At 51.5% G+C, this 23,786-nt stretch overlaps 1 protein-coding gene across 3 annotated transcripts in view; it reads left to right on the top strand.

The window, feature by feature from the left end:
• The window catches only part of GLYR1 (glyoxylate reductase 1 homolog), a 121,995-nt gene that overhangs the window by 77,144 nt on the left and 21,065 nt on the right, over positions 1–23,786 (top strand). For all 3 annotated transcript variants that reach the window (XM_068243484.1, XM_068243483.1, XM_068243485.1), the window contains one exon: positions 14,836–14,907. In XM_068243484.1, coding sequence (XP_068099585.1) covers positions 14,836–14,907 — 72 coding nt within the window. The remainder of the gene's footprint in view (positions 1–14,835; positions 14,908–23,786) is intronic.

Genomic DNA, 23,786 nt, shown 5'->3' on the forward strand with positions numbered 1-23,786 from the left:
GGATGGAGAGGGATTAAGAGAGGGAGTGTAAGTGTATACTCTTCATATACACTTGAGTATACTTAAAAGCATACCCAGCGCCCCTGCTCAGTGTCCCTTCCAGTTTTGTTTTGTTCTTTTTGGGGGGGTAGGTTGGACTGGTTTGCAGGCTTTAAAATACTTCCCGAACCTCCAGCGACGCTTTGTAGCCTTCCTGAAGCTCCTAGCATGCTCCTAGTGGCTTTCCGACATCCTCTGTTCACGGCACCAGGCGTATCACTTGACTCTATGCAGGTCAGGTAACACGCCGGCTTCCATGCAAGGAGGATGGCAGTAAGCCGCTAGGAGTTTCAGGAGGGCTGCAAGATGTTGCTGGAGGTTCAGTGAGGATTTTGGAGCAGGTGTGTGTTTTTTCTGCTGGTGGTTCAAGCAACCGACAAGCACATGAATACGGCATCAGGTGATCCCTGCTGGTGGTGGATATTGGGGACTTAAAGGACTTACGAGGCGAATTGCTTAAAAAAAGTAATGTACCTCATTGCTAAAGCATTGTATTCTCTGCTGAGGGGGCGCGGCTGGCTGGCAGTGTAGTTAGTCATGTGAGTGGTCATGTGGAGCCGCCCACATGACGTATAATAGAGCGCACGGAGAGAGGGCGGACATGAGCGGGGCTGTAATCCTGCGCAGCCACGGCTATGCGAGCTGCGCAGGAGGTAGATTTTTAAAGCGGCGATTCTGCTCGGGTGACCCTGTGGAGGGTCGGGAGCTGCAATGTAACCTGGATTAGGCTGATAAAGCACCTGATAGTGAAAAGGAAGGTGCTGTTTGTCTGCCCTGAGGTCTGCTTAAAGAGGAGCTGTTAGGTATAGGGTCTCAGAGAAAATAAACACATATATCAGTAGCTAAAGATTGGCTGTACTTACATTACATATGCATTTCACTGTCCACGTTTGGATTTCACAGAATTTGTATATAGTATATGCAGAGATAGATGCTCCTGACAGCTCATGGCAGGCTCCATGTTTGTGAAGCCAAATGTGTCGTCATGTCCTGCCTGCTTCTGATCACAGATACACTCGTTCTTGAACAACACGGTGTGCAGTGAATATTAATGAGCCATGTGGCTAGGAACAATAGCTGACTCCTGCAGTGTAGTCTGCCCGGAGATTTATCAGTGCTGTGGCTGGACTGATTACACAAGCTGCTGTACCGTCTCATTAGCAGCCGAGGGGAGGGCCCCAGAATGCTTTGCAGTTTAGCTGCGGCTTGCGTCTTTATGGGTCTATAACAGAGGTTAAGATAAGCACACATCAAAGGTAACTGAAATGTTTATCTTCACTAATGGCTTTTGAGCTTCCTTCTAAACTGTTTAACACAGGAGAATAGAGGTTTAAATTAGCTTCTGCAGCCTGACAGTTACTCTTTAAGCAATGAGGTACATAAGTTTTATTAAAGAGACACTGAAGCAAAAAAAAATATGATATTATGAATTGGTTGTGTACTATGAATAATTACTAGAAGTTTAGCAGCAAAGAAAATATTCTCATATTTTTATTTTCAGGTATATAGTGTTTTTTCTAACATTGCATCATTCTCTAATATGTGCAGATTACACAACACTCAGCATTCAAAATGATTCTTTCAGAGCAGTCTGTGAACTAATGACCTCTCCTCTGGCAGAGAAAGACATTTGTTTACTTACAGTTGAGATAATAAAAGTCAGATAACAGCCCTCTCCACGACTTTGAAAGTCGTAGAGCTTAATTGCTTTTTTGCATAGAGATAACTGGAGTTTCTTAACTCTTCCTGTAGTGGAAACAATTAGACTGATGTATCTGATCTTAATGTTTTATTTCTTAGCTGTACTACACATACAAATCATATCATTTTTTTTTTTGCTTCAGTGTCTCTTTAAGCAATTCGCCTCTTAAGTCCTTTAACATTAGATAATATATCTGTATGCATGTATATCTGATATACATATAAATACAGGTAGCCAGACCTGCCCCCCCCCCCCCCCACAGGAATTCATAGGTAGCCAGACATGTCCCTACTACCCCCAGTAACTCATAGGTAGCCAGACTTCTCATCCCCCCCCCCCCCCCCCAGTAATTTATAGGTAGGCAGACCTGTCCGTCCGTAAACCCCCCCCCCCCCCCCATTTAAATATGACAGTTCTTTGTATTGAATCAAATCAATCGGTTCAGAGCCGATTCATTTGATTCAATACAAAAAGAACCGGCTTATTGGTTACTATACCTTAGAATGCATCCTGTGCAGGACGTATAGCTGCCGGCTCCCGCCGGCTCTCCCCACCTGCCTGCACCTGTCACCCTCACCTTAGCTGGCACCCGGTGCACCAGGTGCCAGGCTAGGTGAGGAGGCGGGGAGGACAGCGGAAGCCGGTGCTATGCGTCGGCAGGACGCATTGTAAGGTATAGTATAGTTAATTGCCGTGGGAGATCTTCAATCAACTTAATTCAAGATCGCAAGATTGGGGGGTACTGTATACGTTGGATCATTTACAGAGGATATGGGCGTGGGAACATTTTTTTTTAAAGGTATAGGTAAGTATTTCTGGTTAATTAAGAATATTAAAATACTTTTCTCGCCGTTGTGTTTTTATTTCATTTAACCCTTTGTGGAAATGGGTAAGGGGTACTTTGTACCCCTATACTAATTTCTCCTGGGAGGGGGGGGTGGGCATCTAGGGTCCCCTTCTTAAAGGGGACTCCCAGATGCCACCATGAACCGCCCCCACCTCCTCCTGGGGCACCGGAGGTGGGAGAGAGCCCCTTGTCCATGGATTGGACAAGGTCTCTGGGGGGGGGAGGCTTATCCGCCCCCCCTCCTCCCCCCCCCCCGGAGCCCCCCTATACCATGGACCATGTGGGCTGGTATAGCTCAGGGTGCGAAGCCCCAGTCGGCCGGGGCTCCGCATTCTGGCTATCCCAACGTAAAAGTAAAGGAAAAGGGGGTGTGGGGAGCATAAGTCATAAATCCACACTGACTAGATTAAATGAAAAAAGTACAAAATTTATTAATGTCATTTTGAACAAACTTTAAAAGAAAGCACCGGTACACACTGCCATAGAGCCTCACCCCGCATGCATCCAACAGACATACCACTACCTAGGATCACCTAGTGTGATCAGGGATCCCAAAAACTTGCAAAACATAGGCCTGAGGAGGTTCCCTAAACAAAGCGTCCACCCAGCGGGTATACCAGACAGTGAAATGACAATGTTCCAAAGATGCAGGAAAGGATCCGAATGCAGCAGCACACAGAAGCAAACAGTCCAATTAAGGCAGTTAGCAAGCGAAGCCCAGATCAATAAAGGATGTAGCAGAAAAGGCACATATGCGTATGAGCACAGACTAAGGACATACTGTACCCACTCCAGATGCAGCTTGGATGGAGTCCAGTTAGCTCCTGGCTGATCAGTTTGCAGGTATCTCGACCCCTTGGCTGGAGCTCACAGCTTGGGGAGTGTCGAAGGATCCAATGGCAGCGAGTCCATGCATCTGTGCTGCTGGGTGTAGCTGTATGGATAGCTCATGCAGTTTGTTAAAATGCAGCACTCTGCCCGACTTGGAAGCCGCAAGCTGGCTATAGTCAGTCCAATGGGCACCCGGGGGCTGAAGCGTAACCAGGTAAGGAGCGATGGAGAGCATGCGGGCGGGAGGTCTCAAGGCAGGGACCGTGCTAACGGCACGCCAGCAGCCCTGACATGTTTCGCCGGGTCTACCGGCTTTTACGAAGGGAGGCGTGGCAAAGAGGAATCCCCGCGTCCAGCCATTTATGAAGGACGCGGAAGCGGGCACGTTGATGTCCGCACGCGTCACTACATACGCGTCATGCGCGTCACCCGACCCCGCCTCCTATCCGCAACCAATCATCGTGCCGGAAAAAACGATCCCGGCGGCTCGCGGCAGAGTGGCATAGCCTGCGTGATTGGTCAGGACGGAGGGGGAGAAGGGGCATGGCTGGATTGCGGGGACGGACATAAATAAAGAGAAAAGAACAAAATAAACTAGATATAAACACACAATCAAGCAAAACCATTCGAAAATTAATCAAAAGTTATTCAAACATTAATTTTTGAGCAGAGACGGCATACTCGCAAAAAACTTCAAGTGTGGACACAAAAACCGCAGAAATGCGGAAATATGTCCAAAAAATATGCCAACATGGCATAGTCACTTGAAATAAAAAATAAATAGTAATAATAATCAATGCCTGCTGTGCAGCGATGTCGCATAGGGAGAGACAGGGAGACACAGGTGGGAACCAGCCACAGCGGGCAAGGGGAGCACAGCTAGCCCATACCAAACAGGCAACAATGGAAAAAGGGGGAAGGGAGGGTCTAAAGGGAAGGCTATCAGTGATATGGATCCCGGGACTGAGTAAGTCAGTTAGGTAAAAAGGCCGCGAAACCAACTGTTTCGTTAAGGCCAGGATGTTCAGTGGCCCCTAGCTCAAAGATCCATCTGGACTCCTTCTGCAGGAGCAAACGATCGTAATTACCCCCTCTAATGGTTGTATGCACACGGTCGAGGCCGACAAATCGTATACCTCGTGGATCGCCCCCGTGTGCGGATCTAAAATGTCTCGCAACCGGTGTGGTGGATGCAATGCTCTTGATGTTAGCAATATGTTCACCAATTCTGGATTTGAAATCGCGTCCTGTTTTACCAATGTAGAATGCGCCACATTGGCACATAAGAAGGTAAACCACAAAGTGGGTATTACAGTTTACATAGTGTTGTAGACGCCAAAGGTGTCCACTAGGAAGAATTACTTCCCTTCCAATGGCCAAAAACCGACAAACAGTGCATCCACCACAACTATAGGTCCCGGTTACGATACAATGGGGGCGTGTGACCGCAGTGCCCTTAAAGTGGCTCTTAACGATCAGGTCGCGGAGAGATGGTGCACGCCTAAACGTGACCTTAGGTTCAGGTGTCACAAATGGCTCAATTTTGGGATCATTGGTGAGAATGTACCAATGTCGCTGCAAGATACGAGTAATCTCTTTATATTGTGCAGAATATCGTACACATAATCGTGTAAGATTGGCTTCATCTTTCCGGGGCCCGTGCGCCACTAGAAGTGCACTGCGGTCGGCCATACGGGTACGCTGATAAGCCTGACGCAATAAGCGATCAGGGTATCCCCGGTCCCTAAAACGTGACCTAAGATTCATTGCTTCGTTCTCGAACGCATCAGGAGAGGAACAATTCCTCCTGACGCGGAGGTACTGGCCCATAGGGATACCCCTGACAGTGTGTCCAGGGTGAAAACTATCAGCCATCAGTAAAGCATTGGTAGCCGTATCCTTCCTGTATAGGCTCGTAGACAAGCGACCCTGATCATCAATTATGACCCAGATGTCTAGGAACGAAATCCTCTCAGAGTCCACTGACATCGTAAAACGTAAATTCTTAGTGTTCAGATTCAGGACATCGACAAACTGATGAAGTTCGTTCAATGTCCCCGTCCACACGATGAAAATGTCATCGATGTACCTGTGCCACATCAACACGTGGCACAGGTACATCGAGAGTCCATCGTCAGAAAAAATCTCACGTTCCCACTCCCCCAGGTACAGGTTGGCATAAGACGGGGCACATGTGGTCCCCATCGCCGCCCCCTGCACCTGGAGGGAGGTAGTGCGACCCATCAAAAACAAAAATATTATTCAGAAGCAGGAATCTAAGTAGATCCAGTAAAAAAATATTGTGGGCCGTTCGTCTAATATCGAGCTCACACAGGAAGGTTTCCACGGCAGCAATACCCAAATCGTGCGGGACGCTTGAGTATAGCGCCTCCACGTCCAGAGCCACCAGGTATGCGCCTTGGGGGCTATCCCAGCCTGCATGGGGGACGGGGTTACAGAGGTTCGGGAGGGGGGACCCCACAACATTTATTTTCAGATTTCCCACACTCAGCACATAAAAATAATAAAAAAATATATATTTTTTTTAAAGGACTTCCGAGGCCACAAATGTGAAAAAAGTTAAATACCTTTTCATAATCCAGATCCATGGAGGACGCCATCCGCGCCCCCCGTTCATTCCCCCATGGCTCCCGCAGTAATACCGGCCCCGGTCGGGTCCCGACCCCTCCAAACGGGTCGGGTTCTCATTCCCCCCTCAATATGGCCGCCACAGATTGCCGCGGCTGCGCAGTCCGCATAGATGTGATTGCGGCTGCGCAGCTCTAGGTCCTCCTCCCGATGCGTCCGATGTATGCACGCATATTGATGACGCGGCAGGAGGAGGCCCTAGAGCAGCGCAGCCGCAATCGCATCTATGCGGACTGCGCAGCCGCGGCAATCAGTGGCGGCCATATTGAGGGGTGAATGAGAACCCGACCCGTTCGGAGGGGTCGGGACCCGACCGGGGCCGTTATTACTGCGGGAGCCATGGGGGAATGAACGGGAGGGCGCGGATGGCGTCCTCCATGGATCTGGATTATGAAAAGGTATTTAACTTTTTTCACATTTGTGGCCTCGGAAGTCCGTTAAATATTGTTTCCTGCTATCTTTTTAACAGATCCTGCAAATATGGTGTTGCTAGGATGTAAGGGGCCTTTGCTATTAATTGCTAAAGTCGGCGGGTGATGATAACCAACCAGAATTATAGGGGTGCAAAAGTGCTGAATTCTGCCATAGGCTTCCATTAGGCTCCCTATTTCACTTTCAAAAATCTCAAATCTTTTCAAAGGGCAATTGCTCAGCAGTGGCAAATTTTCTAACCTTGTAGGGACTCTTAGGGGGATCATAACTGGTGAGTTTCGGGCCCCTAGGCCGAAGAGGTCTTATCCTAGGCTCACAAAAACCTGTTTATTTGGGCAATGTTAATGGTGGCGATTCTGACGAACATAAATCGCAGCCATGGCCGTTAGCAAAGTCTGAATCTCACGACATGTCTCATGCAGGTAGAAGACATATTGTTATACTTGTGCTCCAAAGTTGCGTTCCCTACATCTCTGCAAACCAGAGTTACGGGGGTGCAAAAGTGCTAAATTCCCCCATAGGCTTTCATTGGGCCTCCTATTTCACTTTCCAAAAGTCTCAGCCGCTCTCTGTTGTGGGTTTGGTTGAGCTGTGAGGACATCTCGTGTGTCGGGGACATGGTGGTGGAGAGCACCCGTGTGTGGTGAAGTCTCAGCCGCTCTCTCTGTTGTGGGTTTGGATGAGCTGTGAGGACTTGTCGTATGTTGGGGACATGGTGGTGGAGCGCGCCTGTGTGTGGTGGAGAGTCTCGGCCGCTCTCTGTTGTGGGTTTGGTTGAGCTGTGAGGACATCTGGTGTGTCGGGGACATGGTGGTGGAGAGCGCTCGTGTGTGGTGAAGTCTCCGCTGCTCTGTTAGTAGTTTGGTTGAGCTGTGAGGACATCTCGTGTGTCAGGGACATAGTGGTGTAGAGCGCCCGTGTGGTGAAGTCTCAGCCACTTTCTCTGTTGTGGGTTTGGTTGAGCTGTGAGGACATCTCGTGTGTCAGGGACATGGTGGTGGAGAGTGCCTGTGTGTGGTGGAGAGTCTCAGCTGCTCTGTTGTGGGTTTGGTTGATCTGTGAGGACATCTCGTGTGTCAGGGACATGGTGGTGGAGAGTGCCCGTGTGTGGTGGAGAGTCTCAGCTGCTCTGTTGTGGGTTTGGTTGATCTGTGAGGACATCTCGTGTGTCAGGGACATGGTGGGGGAGAGTCTAAGCTGCTCTGTTGTGGGTTTGGTTGATCTGTGAGGACATCTCGTGTGTCAGGGACATGGTGGGGGAGAGTCTAAGCTGCTCTGTTGTGGGTTTGGTTGAGCTGTGAGGACATCTCGTGTGTCAGGGACATGGTGGTGAGAGTGCCCGTGTGTGGTGAAGAGTCTCAGCCGCTCTCTCTGTTGTGGGTTTGGTTGAGCTGTGAGGACATCTCGGGCTCGATTCACAAAGCGGTGCTAACCCAGTAAAAGACTTTAGTCGTGATAACCATTGCACCACGCTGGTGAAAAGCCAGTTTAGGCGTAATAAGTTTACATAAGTTTAGATCGCGCGCAAAGTCCCGTGTGCAAAACCGCGCCAGTAAACTCTATGCGAAGTGCACCAGACTTTACTAACGCAAAACTTTTGAGCAGCTGTGCACTGCGGTGCTAACCCAGTTGGTGCTTAAACTTATCACGCCTAAACTTATCACGCCTTAACTGAGTTTAGGCGTGATAAGGGATTTTCACCAGGGTGCTAAATGTTAGCACCGCTTTGTGAATCGAGCCTCTCGTGTGTCGGGGACATGGTGGTGGAGAGCGCCCTTGTGTGGTGGAGAGTCTCAGCCGCTCTCTCTGTTGTGGGTTTGGTTGAGCTGTGAGGACATCTCATGTGTCGGGACATGGTGGCAGAGAGCGCGCTTGTGTGGTGGAGAGTCTCAGCCGCTCTCTCTGTTGTGGGTTTGGTTGAGCTGTGAGGACATCTCGTCTGTCGGGACATGGTGGAGGAGAGCGCCCGTGTGTAGTGAAGAGTCTCAGCCGCTCTCTCTGTTCGCTTGCAGCGCTCCCGGGACGACCGTCACTTCCACCACTTCCTGCTCAGCCAGACAGAGAAGGTAGGCGGAGGAGCAGACCTCAGGCCACTTGCGGTGGCTTTCTGTGTTATAGAACGGACGCTGGTAATCTTCGGGCACCTCCCCCTCGTCTTGTCATGCTTACAAGTCGATTTGTTATGTTTGGCAGATATGGCTTTAAAGTGTACCTTAGACAAGAAGCTTCTCAGGTTCCATACTTGCCTGGGGCTTCCTTAAGCTCTCTTGAGATTGCTCGTCCCTCAGTGTCTCCCCAGGTGGCTCCTGTCACCCGCAATACTGCCCGAAAACCTGGCCGAGTCGCGCCTCGTCACGTGTGCTGTCCCTGGGAGTGCTCTGCACAGTAGTACTGCATAAGCGCAACGGGGGAGAGACTGCGAGGGACGAGCGGCCTCAAGGGAGCATAAGGAAGCCACAGGTAAGTATGGAACCTGAGACGCTTCTCCTCTCAGGAATACTTTATCTGAGACAACCGCATCACAAGGATTTGTACTTACCTGGGGTTTCCTCCAGCCCTCTGTAGTGTGTGGGCTTCCTCTGTGTCCGTCCTGTACCCTCTGTTCTCCCGCTGCCAGCTCCGGTGCAGGGACTGTTGTGCACGCGCGCACCGCTGATTGTGCTCTTGTGGTGTAACTGCGATTGTGCAGAACGCTCCCGGCTATAGGCAAAGGGGTGCATGCGGCCAGGAACCAGCAGCGGCCCGCAACCCGGCCGGATCGTGGACTCCACAGCAGCGCAAGGGAGGGGACTAAACACACAGAGGGAGCCCACGGACTACAGGGGCCGGAGGAAGCCCCAGTTAAGTATAAAGCCTCGTGATCCAGTTGTCTCAGGTTTACTTTATGGTCCCTATACACACAAGATAAAAGTTGTTCAACACAAATAACAATACCTGGCAAACAGAAATAACAAGCCATTCATTCACGACAGGCTTAAACTATTATATCTATAACTCGGAAGAAAAAAAGTAGACCGGCACTACGCTGCTAGTGTGACACACTTGAGGTATACATGGGATTGAAAAAGGATGTCAAGAGGATTTGCCTGGATGGGAACACTGTGTTACATGCGTGCTCAAAACATTTATATAAACAACACGGTATATTGTTCCAAATGCAGATAAGGAGCTGTTTGGCACTTGCATTCCACATAAAAAAGCTTTATTACTTGTGGCTTCCATCAGAAACACATCTTTAGACAATTTGGAAAAAACGTGATGTAAAATCCTACCAGGTCCTTCAAGCGCTGTGGGGTTAGGTGGGAGCAGTGTGGGGGCCTGACGACCGTTTTGCTCTATTGAGCGTCCTCAGAGGCTCTCTCACCTTAGTGCAGAGAGCCTCTGAGGACGCTCAATAGAGCAAAACACTAAGGTGCAGAGACTCTGAGGACGCTCAATAGAGCAAAACACTAAGGTGCAGAGAGCCTCTGAGGAAGCTCAATAGAGCAAAACACTAAGGTGCAGAGAGCCTCTGAGGACGCTCAATAGAGCAAAACACTAAGGTGCAGAGAGCCTCTGAGGACGCTCAATAGAGCAAAACACTAAGGTGCAGAGAGCCTCTGAGGACGCTCAATAGAGCAAAACACTAAGGTGCAGAGACTCTGAGGACGCTCAATAGAGCAAAACACTAAGGTGCAGAGAGCCTCTGAGGACGCTCAATAGAGCAAAACACTAAGGTGCAGAGAGCCTCTGAGGAAGCTCAATAGAGCAAAACACTAAGGTGCAGAGAGCCTCTGAGGACACTCAATAGAGCGAAACAGTCGTCGGGCCCCCACACTGCTCCCACCTAACCCAACAGCGCTTGAAGGACCTGGTAGGATTTTACATCACGTTTTTTCTAAATTGTCTAAAGATGTGTTTCTGATGGAAGCCACAAGTAATAAAGCTTTTTTATGTGGAATGCAAGTGCCAAACAGCTCCTTATCTGCATTTTGAACATTAAACTATTATATCTTATGCTGGGCATACACGGGTCGATCCGGCAGGCGATTAGCCGCCGGATCGATTCCCGCTCGTCCCCACCGGCGCTCCTTATCAGCCGCTCGATTCCCAGCTATTTATCCCCGGGGATCGAGCGGGGAATCTATCCTGCAGGTCATCGGACCTGTCAGATATTTTCAATCGAGCCATCAGCGGCTCGATTGATAGCAGCGCACCTTGCCGTGTATGCCCAGCATTACTCCGAGGGTCCGTAACCCGGCTGTAGGCCACCGCCATAGTTCATAAGGTCACACCATCTGTCCCTCAGTATACAAAATCTACTATCTAGGTTTTAGACAATAAGTGAGGTAGGTTCTATTATGAGGTTCTCCAGAAACTTCTACATTAGTCCACTCGTCAAATCTTAGGGAACTTGCACTCTTCCAGCTCTCCTCTTCCAGCTCTCCAGTGTTAGGAGACTTGCACTCTTCCAGCTCTCCAGTGTTAGGAGACTTGTACTCTTCCAGCTCTCCAATATTAGAAGACTTGCGCTCCTCCAGCTCTCCAGTGTTAGGAGACTTGCGCTCTTCCAGCTCTCCAGTGTTAGGAGACTTGCTCTCTTCCAGCTCTCCGGTGTTAGACTTGCTCTCTTCCAGCTCTCCAATATTAGAAGACTTGCGCTCTTCCAGCTCTCCAGTGTTAGGAGACTTGCGCTCTTCCAGCTCTCCAGTGTTAGGAGACTTGCGCTCTTCCAGCTCTCCAGTGTTAGGAGACTTGCGCTCTTCCAGCTCTCCAGTGTTAGGAGACTTGCGCTCTTCCAGCTCTCCAGTGTTAGGAGACTTGCTCTCTTCCAGCTCTCCAATATTAGAAGACTTGCGCTCCTCCAGCTCTCCAGTGTTAGGAGACTTGCGCTCTTCCAGCTCTCCAGTGTTAGGAGACTTGCTCTCTTCCAGCTCTCCGGTGTTAGACTTGCTCTCTTCCAGCTCTCCAATATTAGAAGACTTGCGCTCTTCCAGCTCTCCAGTGTTAGGAGACTTGCGCTCTTCCAGCTCTCCAGTGTTAGGAGACTTGCGCTCTTCCAGCTCTCCAGTGTTAGGAGACTTGCGCTCTTCCAGCTCTCCAGTGTTAGGAGACTTGCGCTCTTCCAGCTCTCCAGTGTTAGGAGACTTGCGCTCTTCCAGCTCTCCAGTGTTAGGAGACTTGTGCTCTTCCAGCTCTCCAGTGTTAGGAGACTTGCCCTCTTCCAGCTCTCCAATGTTAGGAGACTTGCGCTCTTCCAGCTCTCCAGTGTTAGGAGACTTGCTCTCTTCCAGCTCTCCAATATTAGAAGACTTGCGCTCTTCCAGCTCTCCAGTGTTAGGAGACTTGCGCTCTTCCAGCTTTCCAGTGTTAGGAGACTTGCGCTCTTCCAGCTCTCCAGTGTTAGGAGACTTGCGCTCTTCCAGCTCTCCGGTGTTAGGAGACTTGCGCTCTTCCAGCTCTCCGGTGTTAGGAGACTTGCGCTCTTCCAGCTCTCCAATGTTAGGAGACTTGCGCTCTTCCAGCTCTCCAATGTTAGGAGACTTGCGCTCTTCCAGCTCTCCAATGTTAGGAGACTTGCGCTCTTCCAGCTCTCCAGTGTTAGGAGACTTGCGCTCTTCCAGCTCTCCAGTGTTAGGAGACTTGCTCGCTTCCAGCTCTCCGGTGTTAGACTTGCTCTCTTCCAGCTCTCCAATATTAGAAGACTTGCGCTCTTCCAGCTCTCCAGTGTTAGGAGACTTGCGCTCTTCCAGCTCTCCAGTGTTAGGAGACTTGCGCTCTTCCAGCTCTCCAGTGTTAGGAGACTTGCGCTCTTCCAGCTCTCCAGTGTTAGGAGACTTGCGCTCTTCCAGCTCTCCAGTGTTAGGAGACTTGCGCTCTTCCAGCTCTCCAGTGTTAGGAGACTTGTGCTCTTCCAGCTCTCCAGTGTTAGGAGACTTGCCCTCTTCCAGCTCTCCAATGTTAGGAGACTTGCGCTCTTCCAGCTCTCCAGTGTTAGGAGACTTGCACTCTTCCAGCTCTCCAGTATTAGGAGACTTGCGCTCTTCCAGCTCTCCAGTGTTAGGAGACTTGCTCTCTTCCAGCTCTCCAATATTAGAAGACTTGCGCTCTTCCAGCTCTCCAGTGTTAGGAGACTTGCGCTCTTCCAGCTCTCCAGTGTTAGGAGACTTGCGCTCTTCCAGCTCTCCAGTGTTAGGAGACTTGCGCTCTTCCAGCTCTCCGGTGTTAGGAGACTTGCGCTCTTCCAGCTCTCCGGTGTTAGGAGACTTGCGCTCTTCCAGCTCTCCAATGTTAGGAGACTTGCGCTCTTCCAGCTCTCCAATGTTAGGAGACTTGCGCTCTTCCAGCTCTCCAATGTTAGGAGACTTGCGCTCTTCCAGCTCTCCAGTGTTAGGAGACTTGCACTCTTCCAGCTCTCCAGTGTTAGGAGACTTGCGCTCTTCCAGCTCTCCAATGTTAGGAGACTTGCGCTCTTCCAGCTCTCCAGTATTAGGAGACTTGCGCTCTTCCAGCTCTCCAATGTTAGGAGACTTGCGCTCTTCCAGCTCTCCAATGTTAGGAGACTTGCGCTCTTCCAGCTCTCCAATGTTAGGAGACTTGCGCTCTTCCAGCTCTCCAGTGTTAGTAGACTTGCACTCTTCCAGCTCTCCAGTGTTAGGAGACTTGCGCTCTTCCAGCTCTCCGGTGTTAGGAGACTTGCGCTCTTCCAGCTCTCCAGTGTTAGGAGACTTGCACTCTTCCAGCTCTCCGGTGTTAGGAGACTTGCGCTCTTCCAGCTCTCCAGTGTTAGGAGACTTGCGCTCTTCCAGCTCTCCAGTGTTAGGAGACTTGCGCTCTTCCAGCTCTCCGGTGTTAGGAGACTTGCACTCTTCCAGCTCTCCAGTGTTAGGAGACTTGCGCTCTTCCAGCTCTCCGGTGTTAGGAGACTTGCGCTCTTCCAGCTCTCCAGTGTTAGGAGACTTGCGCTCTTCCAGCTCTCCAGTGTTAGGAGACTTGCACTCTTCCAACTCCCAGCTAGCCACTGATGTGCGTATTTCTTTGGTTACAATCTCATCTTGTACCGTCCCCTCTAATCCCAAGATGAAAATTCTTACAGAAGGTGAGATTTGAAAGCTACCGTTACCTACTCTCCAGATGTTTCCATCTCCCCTCCACTTTCTTTCTTCACATCTCCAGCATTGAACCACAGAGAGACTTGGGAACTGGTGATACGCACGATCTGGAGATGATCTTGTACTGTATTGACTGTAGATTTGTGTTGGGGTACTTCCAGATTTTCCCAACAATTTCCGCCTATTTTTCACCGCTCAGGGCTGTGTCTAGGCTGCGTTCCCATTGTACGCACAGAGGATGAGTGATCTGTTGGGAGGAGTGATCTGTTGGGAGGAGTGATCTGTTGGGAGGAGTGATCTGTTGGGAGGAGTGATCTGTTGGGAGGAGTGATCTGTTGGGAGGAGTGATCTGTTGGGAGGAGTGATCTGTTGGGAGGAGGGATCGGCTGGGGTGAGCGATCTGCGGGGATGTAGGGGATCTGCTTGGGTGAGGGGTCTGTTGGGATGAGGGGTCTGTTGGGATGAGGGATCTGTTGGGATGAGGGATCTGTTGGGATGAGGGATCTGTTGGGAGGAGGGATCTGTTGGGATGAGGGATCTGTGGGGGTGAACGATCTGTTGGGATGAGGGATCTGTTGGAGTGAGGGATCTGTTGGGATGACCGATCTGTTGGGATGAGGGGTCTGTTGGGATGAGGAATCTGTTGGGATGAGGAATCTGTTGGGATGAGGAATCTGTTGGGATGAGGAATCTGTTAGGATGAGTGGTCTTTTGGGATGAGGAATCTGCTGGGATGAGCGGTCTGTTGGGATGAGGGGTCTGTTGGGATGAGGGGTCTGTTGGCATGAGGAATCTGTTGGCATGAGGGATCTGTTGGGATGAGGGATCTGTTGGGATGAGGGATCTGTTGGGATGAGTGGTCTTTTGGGATGAGGGATCTGTTGGCATGAGCCGTGCATAAAAGCATAAATAGTTGATGTTTTCTGGAGGACCATTTTTTGCAATAAACCATCTCTTCTAGTAGATTAAGATTTTCTGAGTGAATGTACTTTAAGCAGATAATTAAGGTATCTCCTCATATTACATAGCAGTGGTTAGGTTGTACAATCAAGGTTGTATCATTGATGGGCACCTATGAGCCCATATAATGTGCAGCCAGTGAGCCCTGACTGTCTCCGGATGGAGGTGGCCCTTACACGTCTTGGCTGTTATAACGTGTGTGCAATCTCTCCTCAGAGGACAATCGTATAGAATGTGGTTGGTTAGTCATTCTATATAACTGTTTCTGTATGTTTGTATTGCAGGAGGAGTCCACACGCGACAACTGGCTGCTTCATGGGCACAGAACGCTCGGCACAGAGATGGTGCTGAAAAAGGTAAGCAGAGGCCTTGTGTAACCCCACTAGTACCTTGTGTAACCCCACCAGCCAAGAAACTGCCCTCCAGTACCTTGTGTAACCCCACCAGCCAAAAAACTGCCCTCCAGTACCTTGTGTAACCCCTCCAGTCAAGAAACTGCCCTCCAGTACCTTGTGTAACCCCACCAGCCAAGAAACTGCCCTCCAGTACCTTGTGTAACCTCCCCAGCCAAGAAACTGCCCTCCAGTACCTTGTGTAACCTCACCAGCCAAGAAACTGCCCTCCAGTACCTTGTGTAACCTCCTCAGCCAAGAAACTGCCCTCCAGTACCTTGTGTAACACCACCAGCCAAGAAACTGCCCTCCAGTACCTTGTGTAACCTCCCCAGCCAAGAAACTGCCCTCCAGTACCTTGTGTAACCTCACCAGCCAAGTAACTGCCCTCCAGTACCTTGTGTAACCCCACCAGCCAAGAGACTGCCCCTCCAGTACCTTGTGTAACCTCATCAGCCAATAAACTGCCCTCCTACCTTGTGTAACCTCCCCAGCTAAGAAACTGCCCTCCAGTACCTTGTGTAACCTCACCAGCCGAGCAACTGCCCTCCAGTACCTTGTGTAACCTCACCCACCAAGAAACTGCCTTCCAGTACCTTGTGTAACCTAACCAGCCAAGAAACTGCCCTCCAGTACCTTGTATAACCCCACCAGTCAAGAAACTGCCCTCCAGTACCTTGTATAACCCCACCAGCCAAGAAACTGCCCTCCAGTACCTTGTGTAACCCCACCAGCCAATAAAATGCCCTCCAGTACCTTGTGTAACCTCCCCAGCCAATAAACTGCCCTCCAGTACCTTGTGTAACCTCCCCAGCCAAGAAACTGCCCCTCCAGTACCTTGTGTAACCTCCCCAGCCAAGAAACTGCCCCTCCAGTACCTTGTGTAACCTCCCCAGCCAAGAAACTGCCCTCCAGTACCTTGTGTAACCTCCCCAGCCAAGAAACTGCCCTCCAGTACCTTGTGTAACCTCACCAGCCAAGAAACTGCCCTCCAGTACCTTGTATAACCTAACCAGCCAAGATACTGCCTTCCAGTACCTTGCGTAACCTCCCCAGCCAAGAAACTGCCCCTCCAGTACCTTGTGTAACCTCCCCAGCCAAGAAACTGCCCTCCAGTACCTTGTGTAACCTAACCAGCCAAGAAACTGCCCTCCAGTACCTTGTGTAACCTCACCAGCCAAGAAACTGCCCTCCTACCTTGTGTAACCTCCCCAACTAAGAAACTGCCCTCCGGTACCTTGTGTAACCTCACCAGCCAGGTAACTGCCCTCCAGTACCTTGTGTAACCCCACCAGCCAAGAGCCTGCCCCTCCAGTACCTTGTGTAACCTCCCCAGCTAAGAAACTGCCCTCCAGTACCTTGTGTAACCTCACCCACCAAGAAACTGCCATCCAGTACCTTGTGTAACCTAACCAGCCAAGAAACTGCCCTCCAGTACCTTGTGTAACCTCACCAGCCAAGAAACTGCCCTCCTACCTTGCGTAACCTCACCAGCTGAGAAACTGCCCTCCAGTACCTTGTGTAACCTCCCCAGCCAAGAAACTGCCCTCCAGTATCTTGTGTAACCCCTCCAGCCAAGAAACTGCCTTCCAGTACCTTGTGTAACCCCACCAGCCAAGAAACTGCCCTGCAGTACCTTGTGTAACCTCACCAGCCAAGAAACTGCCCTCCAGTACCTTGTGTAACACCACCAGCCAATAAAATGCCCTCCAGTACCTTGTGTAACCTCCCCAGCCAATAAACTGCCCTCCAGTACCTTGTGTAACCTCCCCAGCCAAGAACCTGCCCCTTCAGTACCTTGTGTAACCTCCCCAGCCAAGAAAATGCCCTCCAGTACCTGCCCCTCCAGTACCTTGTGTAACCTCCCCAGCCAAGAAACTGCCCTCCAGTACCTTGTGTAACACCACCAGCCAAGAACTGCCCTCCAGTACCTTGTGTAACCTCCCCAGCCAAGAAACTGCCCCCCAGTCCCTTGTGTAACCCCTCCAGCCAAGAAACTGCCCCTCCAGTGCCTTGTGTAACCTCCCCAGCCAAGAAACTGCCCTCCAGTACCTTGTGTAACCTCACCAGCCAAGAAACTGCCCTCCTACCTTGCGTAACCTCACCAGCTGAGAAACTGCCCTCCAGTACCTTGTGTAACCTCCCCAGCCAAGAAACTGCCCTCCAGTATCTTGTGTAACCCCTCCAGCCAAGAAACTGCCTTCCAGTACCTTGTGTAACCCCACCAGCCAAGAAACTGCCCTGCAGTACCTTGTGTAACCTCACCAGCCAAGAAACTGCCCTCCAGTACCTTGTGTAACACCACCAGCCAATAAAATGCCCTCCAGTACCTTGTGTAACCTCCCCAGCCAATAAACTGCCCTCCAGTACCTTGTGTAACCTCCCCAGCCAAGAACCTGCCCCTTCAGTACCTTGTGTAACCTCCCCAGCCAAGAAAATGCCCTCCAGTACCTGCCCCTCCAGTACCTTGTGTAACCTCCCCAGCCAAGAAACTGCCCTCCAGTACCTTGTGTAACACCACCAGCCAAGAACTGCCCTCCAGTACCTTGTGTAACCTCCCCAGCCAAGAAACTGCCCCCCAGTCCCTTGTGTAACCCCTCCAGCCAAGAAACTGCCCCTCCAGTGCCTTGTGTAACCTCCCCAGCCAAGAAACTGCCCTCCAGTACCTTGTGTAACCTCACCAGCCAAGAAACTGCCCACCAGTACCTTGTGTAACCTCACCAGCCAAGAAACTGCCCTCCAGTACCTTGTGTAACCTCACCAGCCAAGAAACTGCCCTCCAGTACCTTGTGTAACCTAACCAGCCAAGATACTACCTTCCAGTACCTTGTGTAACCTCCCCAGCCAAGAAACTGCCCTCCAGTACCTTGTGTAACCTCCCCAGCCAAGAAACTGCCCCTCCAGTACCTTGTGTAACCTCACCAGCCAAGAAACTGCCCTCCTACCTTGTGTAACCTCCCCAACTAAGAAACTGCCCTCCGGTACCTTGTGTAACCTCACCAGCCAGGTAACTGCCCTCCAGTACCTTGTGTAACCCCACCAGCCAAGAGCCTGCCCCTCCAGTACCTTGTGTAACCTCCCCAGCTAAGAAACTGCCCTCCAGTACCTTGTGTAACCTCACCCACCAAGAAACTGCCATCCAGTACCTTGTGTAACCTAACCAGCCAAGAAACTGCCCTCCAGTACCTTGTGTAACCTCACCAGCCAAGAAACTGCCCTCCTACCTTGCGTAACCTCACCAGCTGAGAAACTGCCCTCCAGTACCTTGTGTAACCTCCCCAGCCAAGAAACTGCCCTCCAGTATCTTGTGTAACCCCTCCAGCCAAGAAACTGCCTTCCAGTACCTTGTGTAACCCCACCAGCCAAGAAACTGCCCTGCAGTACCTTGTGTAACCTCACCAGCCAAGAAACTGCCCTCCAGTACCTTGTGTAACACCACCAGCCAATAAAATGCCCTCCAGTACCTTGTGTAACCTCCCCAGCCAATAAACTGCCCTCCAGTACCTTGTGTAACCTCCCCAGCCAAGAACCTGCCCCTTTAGTACCTTGTGTAACCTCCCCAGCCAAGAAAATGCCCTCCAGTACCTGCCCCTCCAGTATCTTGTGTAACCTCCCCAGCCAAGAAACTGCCCTCCAGTACCTTGTGTAACACCACCAGCCAAGAACTGCCCTCCAGTACCTTGTGTAACCTCCCCAGCCAAGAAACTGCCCCCCAGTCCCTTGTGTAACCCCTCCAGCCAAGAAACTGCCCCTCCAGTGCCTTGTGTAACCTCCCCAGCCAAGAAACTGCCCTCCAGTACCTTGTGTAACCTCACCAGCCAAGAAACTGCCTTCCAGTACCTTCTGTAACCTCCCCAGCCAAGAAACTGCCCCTCCAGTACCTTGTGTAACCCCTCCAGCCAAGAAACTGCCCTCCAGTACCTTGTGTAACCCCTCCAGCCAAGAAACTGCCCTCCAGTACCTTGTGTAACACCACCAGCCAAGAACTGCCCTCCAGTACCTTGTGTAACCTCCCCAGCCAAGAAACTGCCCCCCCCAGTCCCTTGTGTAACCCCTCCAGTACCTTGTGTAACCTCACCAGCCAAGAGACTGCCCTCCTACCTTGCGTAACCTCACCAGCCAAGAGACTGCCCTCCTACCTTGCGTAACCTCACCAGCCAAGAGACTGCCCCCCCCCCCCGTCCCTTGTGTAACCCCTCCAGCCAAGAAACTGCCCTCCAGTACCTTGTGTAACCTCCCCAGCCAAGAAACTGCCCTCCAGTACCTTGTGTAACCCCTCCAGCCAAGAAACTGCCCACCAGTACCTTGTGTACCCTCACCAGCCAAGAAACTGCCCTCCAGTACCTTGTGTAACCTCACCAGCCAAGAAACTGCCCTCCAGTACCTTGTGTAACCTAACCAGCCAAGAAACTGCCCTCCAGTACCTTGTGTAACCTCACCAGCCAAGAAACTGCCCTCCAGTACCTTGTGTAACCTCCCCAGCCAAGAAACTGCCCACCAGTACCTTGTGTAACCTCACCAGCCAAGAAACTGCCCTCCAGTACCTTGTGTAACCTCCCCAGCCAAGAAACTGCCCTCCAGTACCTTGTGTAACCTCACCAGCCAAGAACTTGCCCTCCAGTACCTTGTGTAACCTCCCCAGCCAAGAAACTGCCCTCCAGTACCTTGTATAACCCTACCAGCCAAGAACTTGCCCTCCAGTACCTTGTGTAACCTCCCCAGCCAAGAGACTGCCCTCCAGTACCTTGTGTAACCTCCCCAGCCAAGGAACTACCCTCCAGTACCTTGTGTAACCTAACCAGCCAAGAAACTGCCCACCAGTACCTTGTGTAACCTCACCAGCCAAGAAACTGCCCTCCAGTACCTTGTGTAACCTCACCAGCCAAGAAACTGCCCTCCAGTACCTTGTGTAACCTAACCAGCCAAGATACTACCTTCCAGTACCTTGTGTAACCTCCCCAGCCAAGAAACTGCCCTCCAGTACCTTGTGTAACCTCCCCAGCCAAGAAACTGCCCCTCCAGTACCTTGTGTAACCTCACCAGCCAAGAAACTGCCCTCCTACCTTGTGTAACCTCCCCAACTAAGAAACTGCCCTCCAGTACCTTGTGTAACCTCACCAGCCAGGTAACTGCCCTCCAGTACCTTGTGTAACCCCACCAGCCAAGAGCCTGCCCCTCCAGTACCTTGTGTAACCTCCCCAGCTAAGAAACTGCCCTCCAGTACCTTGTGTAACCTCACCCACCAAGAAACTGCCATCCAGTACCTTGTGTAACCTAACCAGCCAAGAAACTGCCCTCCAGTACCTTGTGTAACCTCACCAGCCAAGAAACTGCCCTCCTACCTTGCGTAACCTCACCAGCTGAGAAACTGCCCTCCAGTACCTTGTGTAACCTCCCCAGCCAAGAAACTGCCCTCCAGTATCTTGTGTAACCCCTCCAGCCAAGAAACTGCCTTCCAGTACCTTGTGTAACCCCACCAGCCAAGAAACTGCCCTGCAGTACCTTGTGTAACCTCACCAGCCAAGAAACTGCCCTCCAGTACCTTGTGTAACACCACCAGCCAATAAAATGCCCTCCAGTACCTTGTGTAACCTCCCCAGCCAATAAACTGCCCTCCAGTACCTTGTGTAACCTCCCCAGCCAAGAACCTGCCCCTTCAGTACCTTGTGTAACCTCCCCAGCCAAGAAAATGCCCTCCAGTACCTGCCCCTCCAGTACCTTGTGTAACCTCCCCAGCCAAGAAACTGCCCTCCAGTACCTTGTGTAACACCACCAGCCAAGAACTGCCCTCCAGTACCTTGTGTAACCTCCCCAGCCAAGAAACTGCCCCCCAGTCCCTTGTGTAACCCCTCCAGCCAAGAAACTGCCCCTCCAGTGCCTTGTGTAACCTCCCCAGCCAAGAAACTGCCCTCCAGTACCTTGTGTAACCTCACCAGCCAAGAAACTGCCTTCCAGTACCTTGTGTAACCTCCCCAGCCAAGAAACTGCCCTCCAGTACCTTGTGTAACACCACCAGCCAAGAACTGCCCTCCAGTACCTTGTGTAACCTCCCCAGCCAAGAAACTGCCCCCCCAGTCCCTTGTGTAACCCCTCCAGCCAAGAAACTGCCCTCCAGTACCTTGTGTAACCTCACCAGCCAAGAGACTGCCCTCCTACCTTGCGTAACCTCACCAGCCAAGAGACTGCCCTCCTACCTTGCGTAACCTCACCAGCCAAGAAACTGCCCCCCCCCCCCCCCCCCGTCCCTTGTGTAACCCCTCCAGCCAAGAAACTGCCCTCCAGTACCTTGTGTAACCTCCCCAACCAAGAAACTGCCCTCCAGTACCTTGTGTAACCCCTCCAGCCAAGAAACTGCCCACCAGTACCTTGTGTACCCTCACCAGCCAAGAAACTGCCCTCCAGTACCTTGTGTAACCTCACCAGCCAAGAAACTGCCCTCCAGTACCTTGTGTAACCTAACCAGCCAAGAAACTGCCCTCCAGTACCTTGTGTAACCTCACCAGCCAAGAAACTGCCCTCCAGTACCTTGTGTAACCTCCCCAGCCAAGAAACTGCCCACCAGTACCTTGTGTAACCTCACCAGCCAAGAAACTGCCCTCCAGTACCTTGTGTAACCTCCCCAGCCAAGAAACTGCCCTCCAGTACCTTGTGTAACCTCACCAGCCAAGAACTTGCCCTCCAGTACCTTGTGTAACCTCACCAGCCAAGAAACTGCCCTCCAGTACCTTGTGTAACCTCCCCAGCCAAGAAACTGCCCTCCAGTACCTTGTATAACCCTACCAGCCAAGAACTTGCCCTCCAGTACCTTGTGTAACCTCCCCAGCCAAGAGACTGCCCTCCAGTACCTTGTGTAACCTCCCCAGCCAAGGAACTACCCTCCAGTACCTTGTGTAACCTAACCAGCCAAGAAACTGCCCACCAGTACCTTGTGTAACCTCACCAGCCAAGAAACTGCCCTCCAGTACCTTGTGTAACCTCACCAGCCAAGAAACTGCCCTCCAGTACCTTGTGTAACCTAACCAGCCAAGATACTACCTTCCAGTACCTTGTGTAACCTCCCCAGCCAAGAAACTGCCCTCCAGTACCTTGTGTAACCTCCCCAGCCAAGAAACTGCCCCTCCAGTACCTTGTGTAACCTCCCCAGCCAAGAGACTGCCCTCCAGTACCTTGTGTAACCTCACCAGCCAAGAAACTGCCCTCCAGTACCTTGTATAACCCTACCAGCCAAGAACTTGCCCTCCAGTACCTTGTGTAACCTCCCCAGCCAGGAAAATGCCCTCCAGTACCTTGTGTAACCTCCCCAGCCAAGAAACTGCCCACCAGTACCTTGTGTAACCTCACCAGCCAAGAAGCTGCCCTCCAGTACCTTGTGTAATCTCCCCAGCCAAGAAACTGCCCTCCAGTACCTTGTGTAACCCTACCAGCCAAGAACTTGCCCTCCAGTACCTTGTATAACCTCCCCAGCCAAGATACTGCCCCTCCAGTCCCTTGTGTAACCCCTCCAGCCAAGAAACTGCCCTCCAGTACCTTGTGTAACCTCACCAGCCAAGAGACTGCCCTCCTACCTTGCGTAACCTCACCAGCCAAGAGACTGCCCTCCTACCTTGCGTAACCTCACCAGCCAAGAAACTGCCCCCCCCCCCCCCCGTCCCTTGTGTAACCCCTCCAGCCAAGAAACTGCCCTCCAGTACCTTGTGTAACCTCCCCAGCCAAGAAACTGCCCTCCAGTACCTTGTGTAACCCCTCCAGCCAAGAAACTGCCCACCAGTACCTTGTGTACCCTCACCAGCCAAGAAACTGCCCTCCAGTACCTTGTGTAACCTCACCAGCCAAGAAACTGCCCTCCAGTACCTTGTGTAACCTAACCAGCCAAGAAACTGCCCTCCAGTACCTTGTGTAACCTCACCAGCCAAGAAACTGCCCTCCAGTACCTTGTGTAACCTCCCCAGCCAAGAAACTGCCCACCAGTACCTTGTGTAACCTCACCAGCCAAGAAACTGCCCTCCAGTACCTTGTGTAACCTCCCCAGCCAAGAAACTGCCCTCCAGTACCTTGTGTAACCTCACCAGCCAAGAACTTGCCCTCCAGTACCTTGTGTAACCTCACCAGCCAAGAAACTGCCCTCCAGTACCTTGTGTAACCTCCCCAGCCAAGAAACTGCCCTCCAGTACCTTGTATAACCCTACCAGCCAAGAACTTGCCCTCCAGTACCTTGTGTAACCTCCCCAGCCAAGAGACTGCCCTCCAGTACCTTGTGTAACCTCCCCAGCCAAGGAACTACCCTCCAGTACCTTGTGTAACCTAACCAGCCAAGAAACTGCCCACCAGTACCTTGTGTAACCTCACCAGCCAAGAAACTGCCCTCCAGTACCTTGTGTAACCTCACCAGCCAAGAAACTGCCCTCCAGTACCTTGTGTAACCTAACCAGCCAAGATACTACCTTCCAGTACCTTGTGTAACCTCCCCAGCCAAGAAACTGCCCTCCAGTACCTTGTGTAACCTCCCCAGCCAAGAAACTGCCCCTCCAGTACCTTGTGTAACCTCCCCAGCCAAGAGACTGCCCTCCAGTACCTTGTGTAACCTCACCAGCCAAGAAACTGCCCTCCAGTACCTTGTATAACCCTACCAGCCAAGAACTTGCCCTCCAGTACCTTGTGTAACCTCCCCAGCCAGGAAAATGCCCTCCAGTACCTTGTGTAACCTCCCCAGCCAAGAAACTGCCCACCAGTACCTTGTGTAACCTCACCAGCCAAGAAGCTGCCCTCCAGTACCTTGTGTAATCTCCCCAGCCAAGAAACTGCCCTCCAGTACCTTGTGTAACCCTACCAGCCAAGAACTTGCC

Source organism: Hyperolius riggenbachi, chromosome 7 (assembly GCF_040937935.1).
Source record: "Hyperolius riggenbachi isolate aHypRig1 chromosome 7, aHypRig1.pri, whole genome shotgun sequence".
Classification (NCBI taxonomy): domain Eukaryota; kingdom Metazoa; phylum Chordata; class Amphibia; order Anura; family Hyperoliidae; genus Hyperolius; species Hyperolius riggenbachi.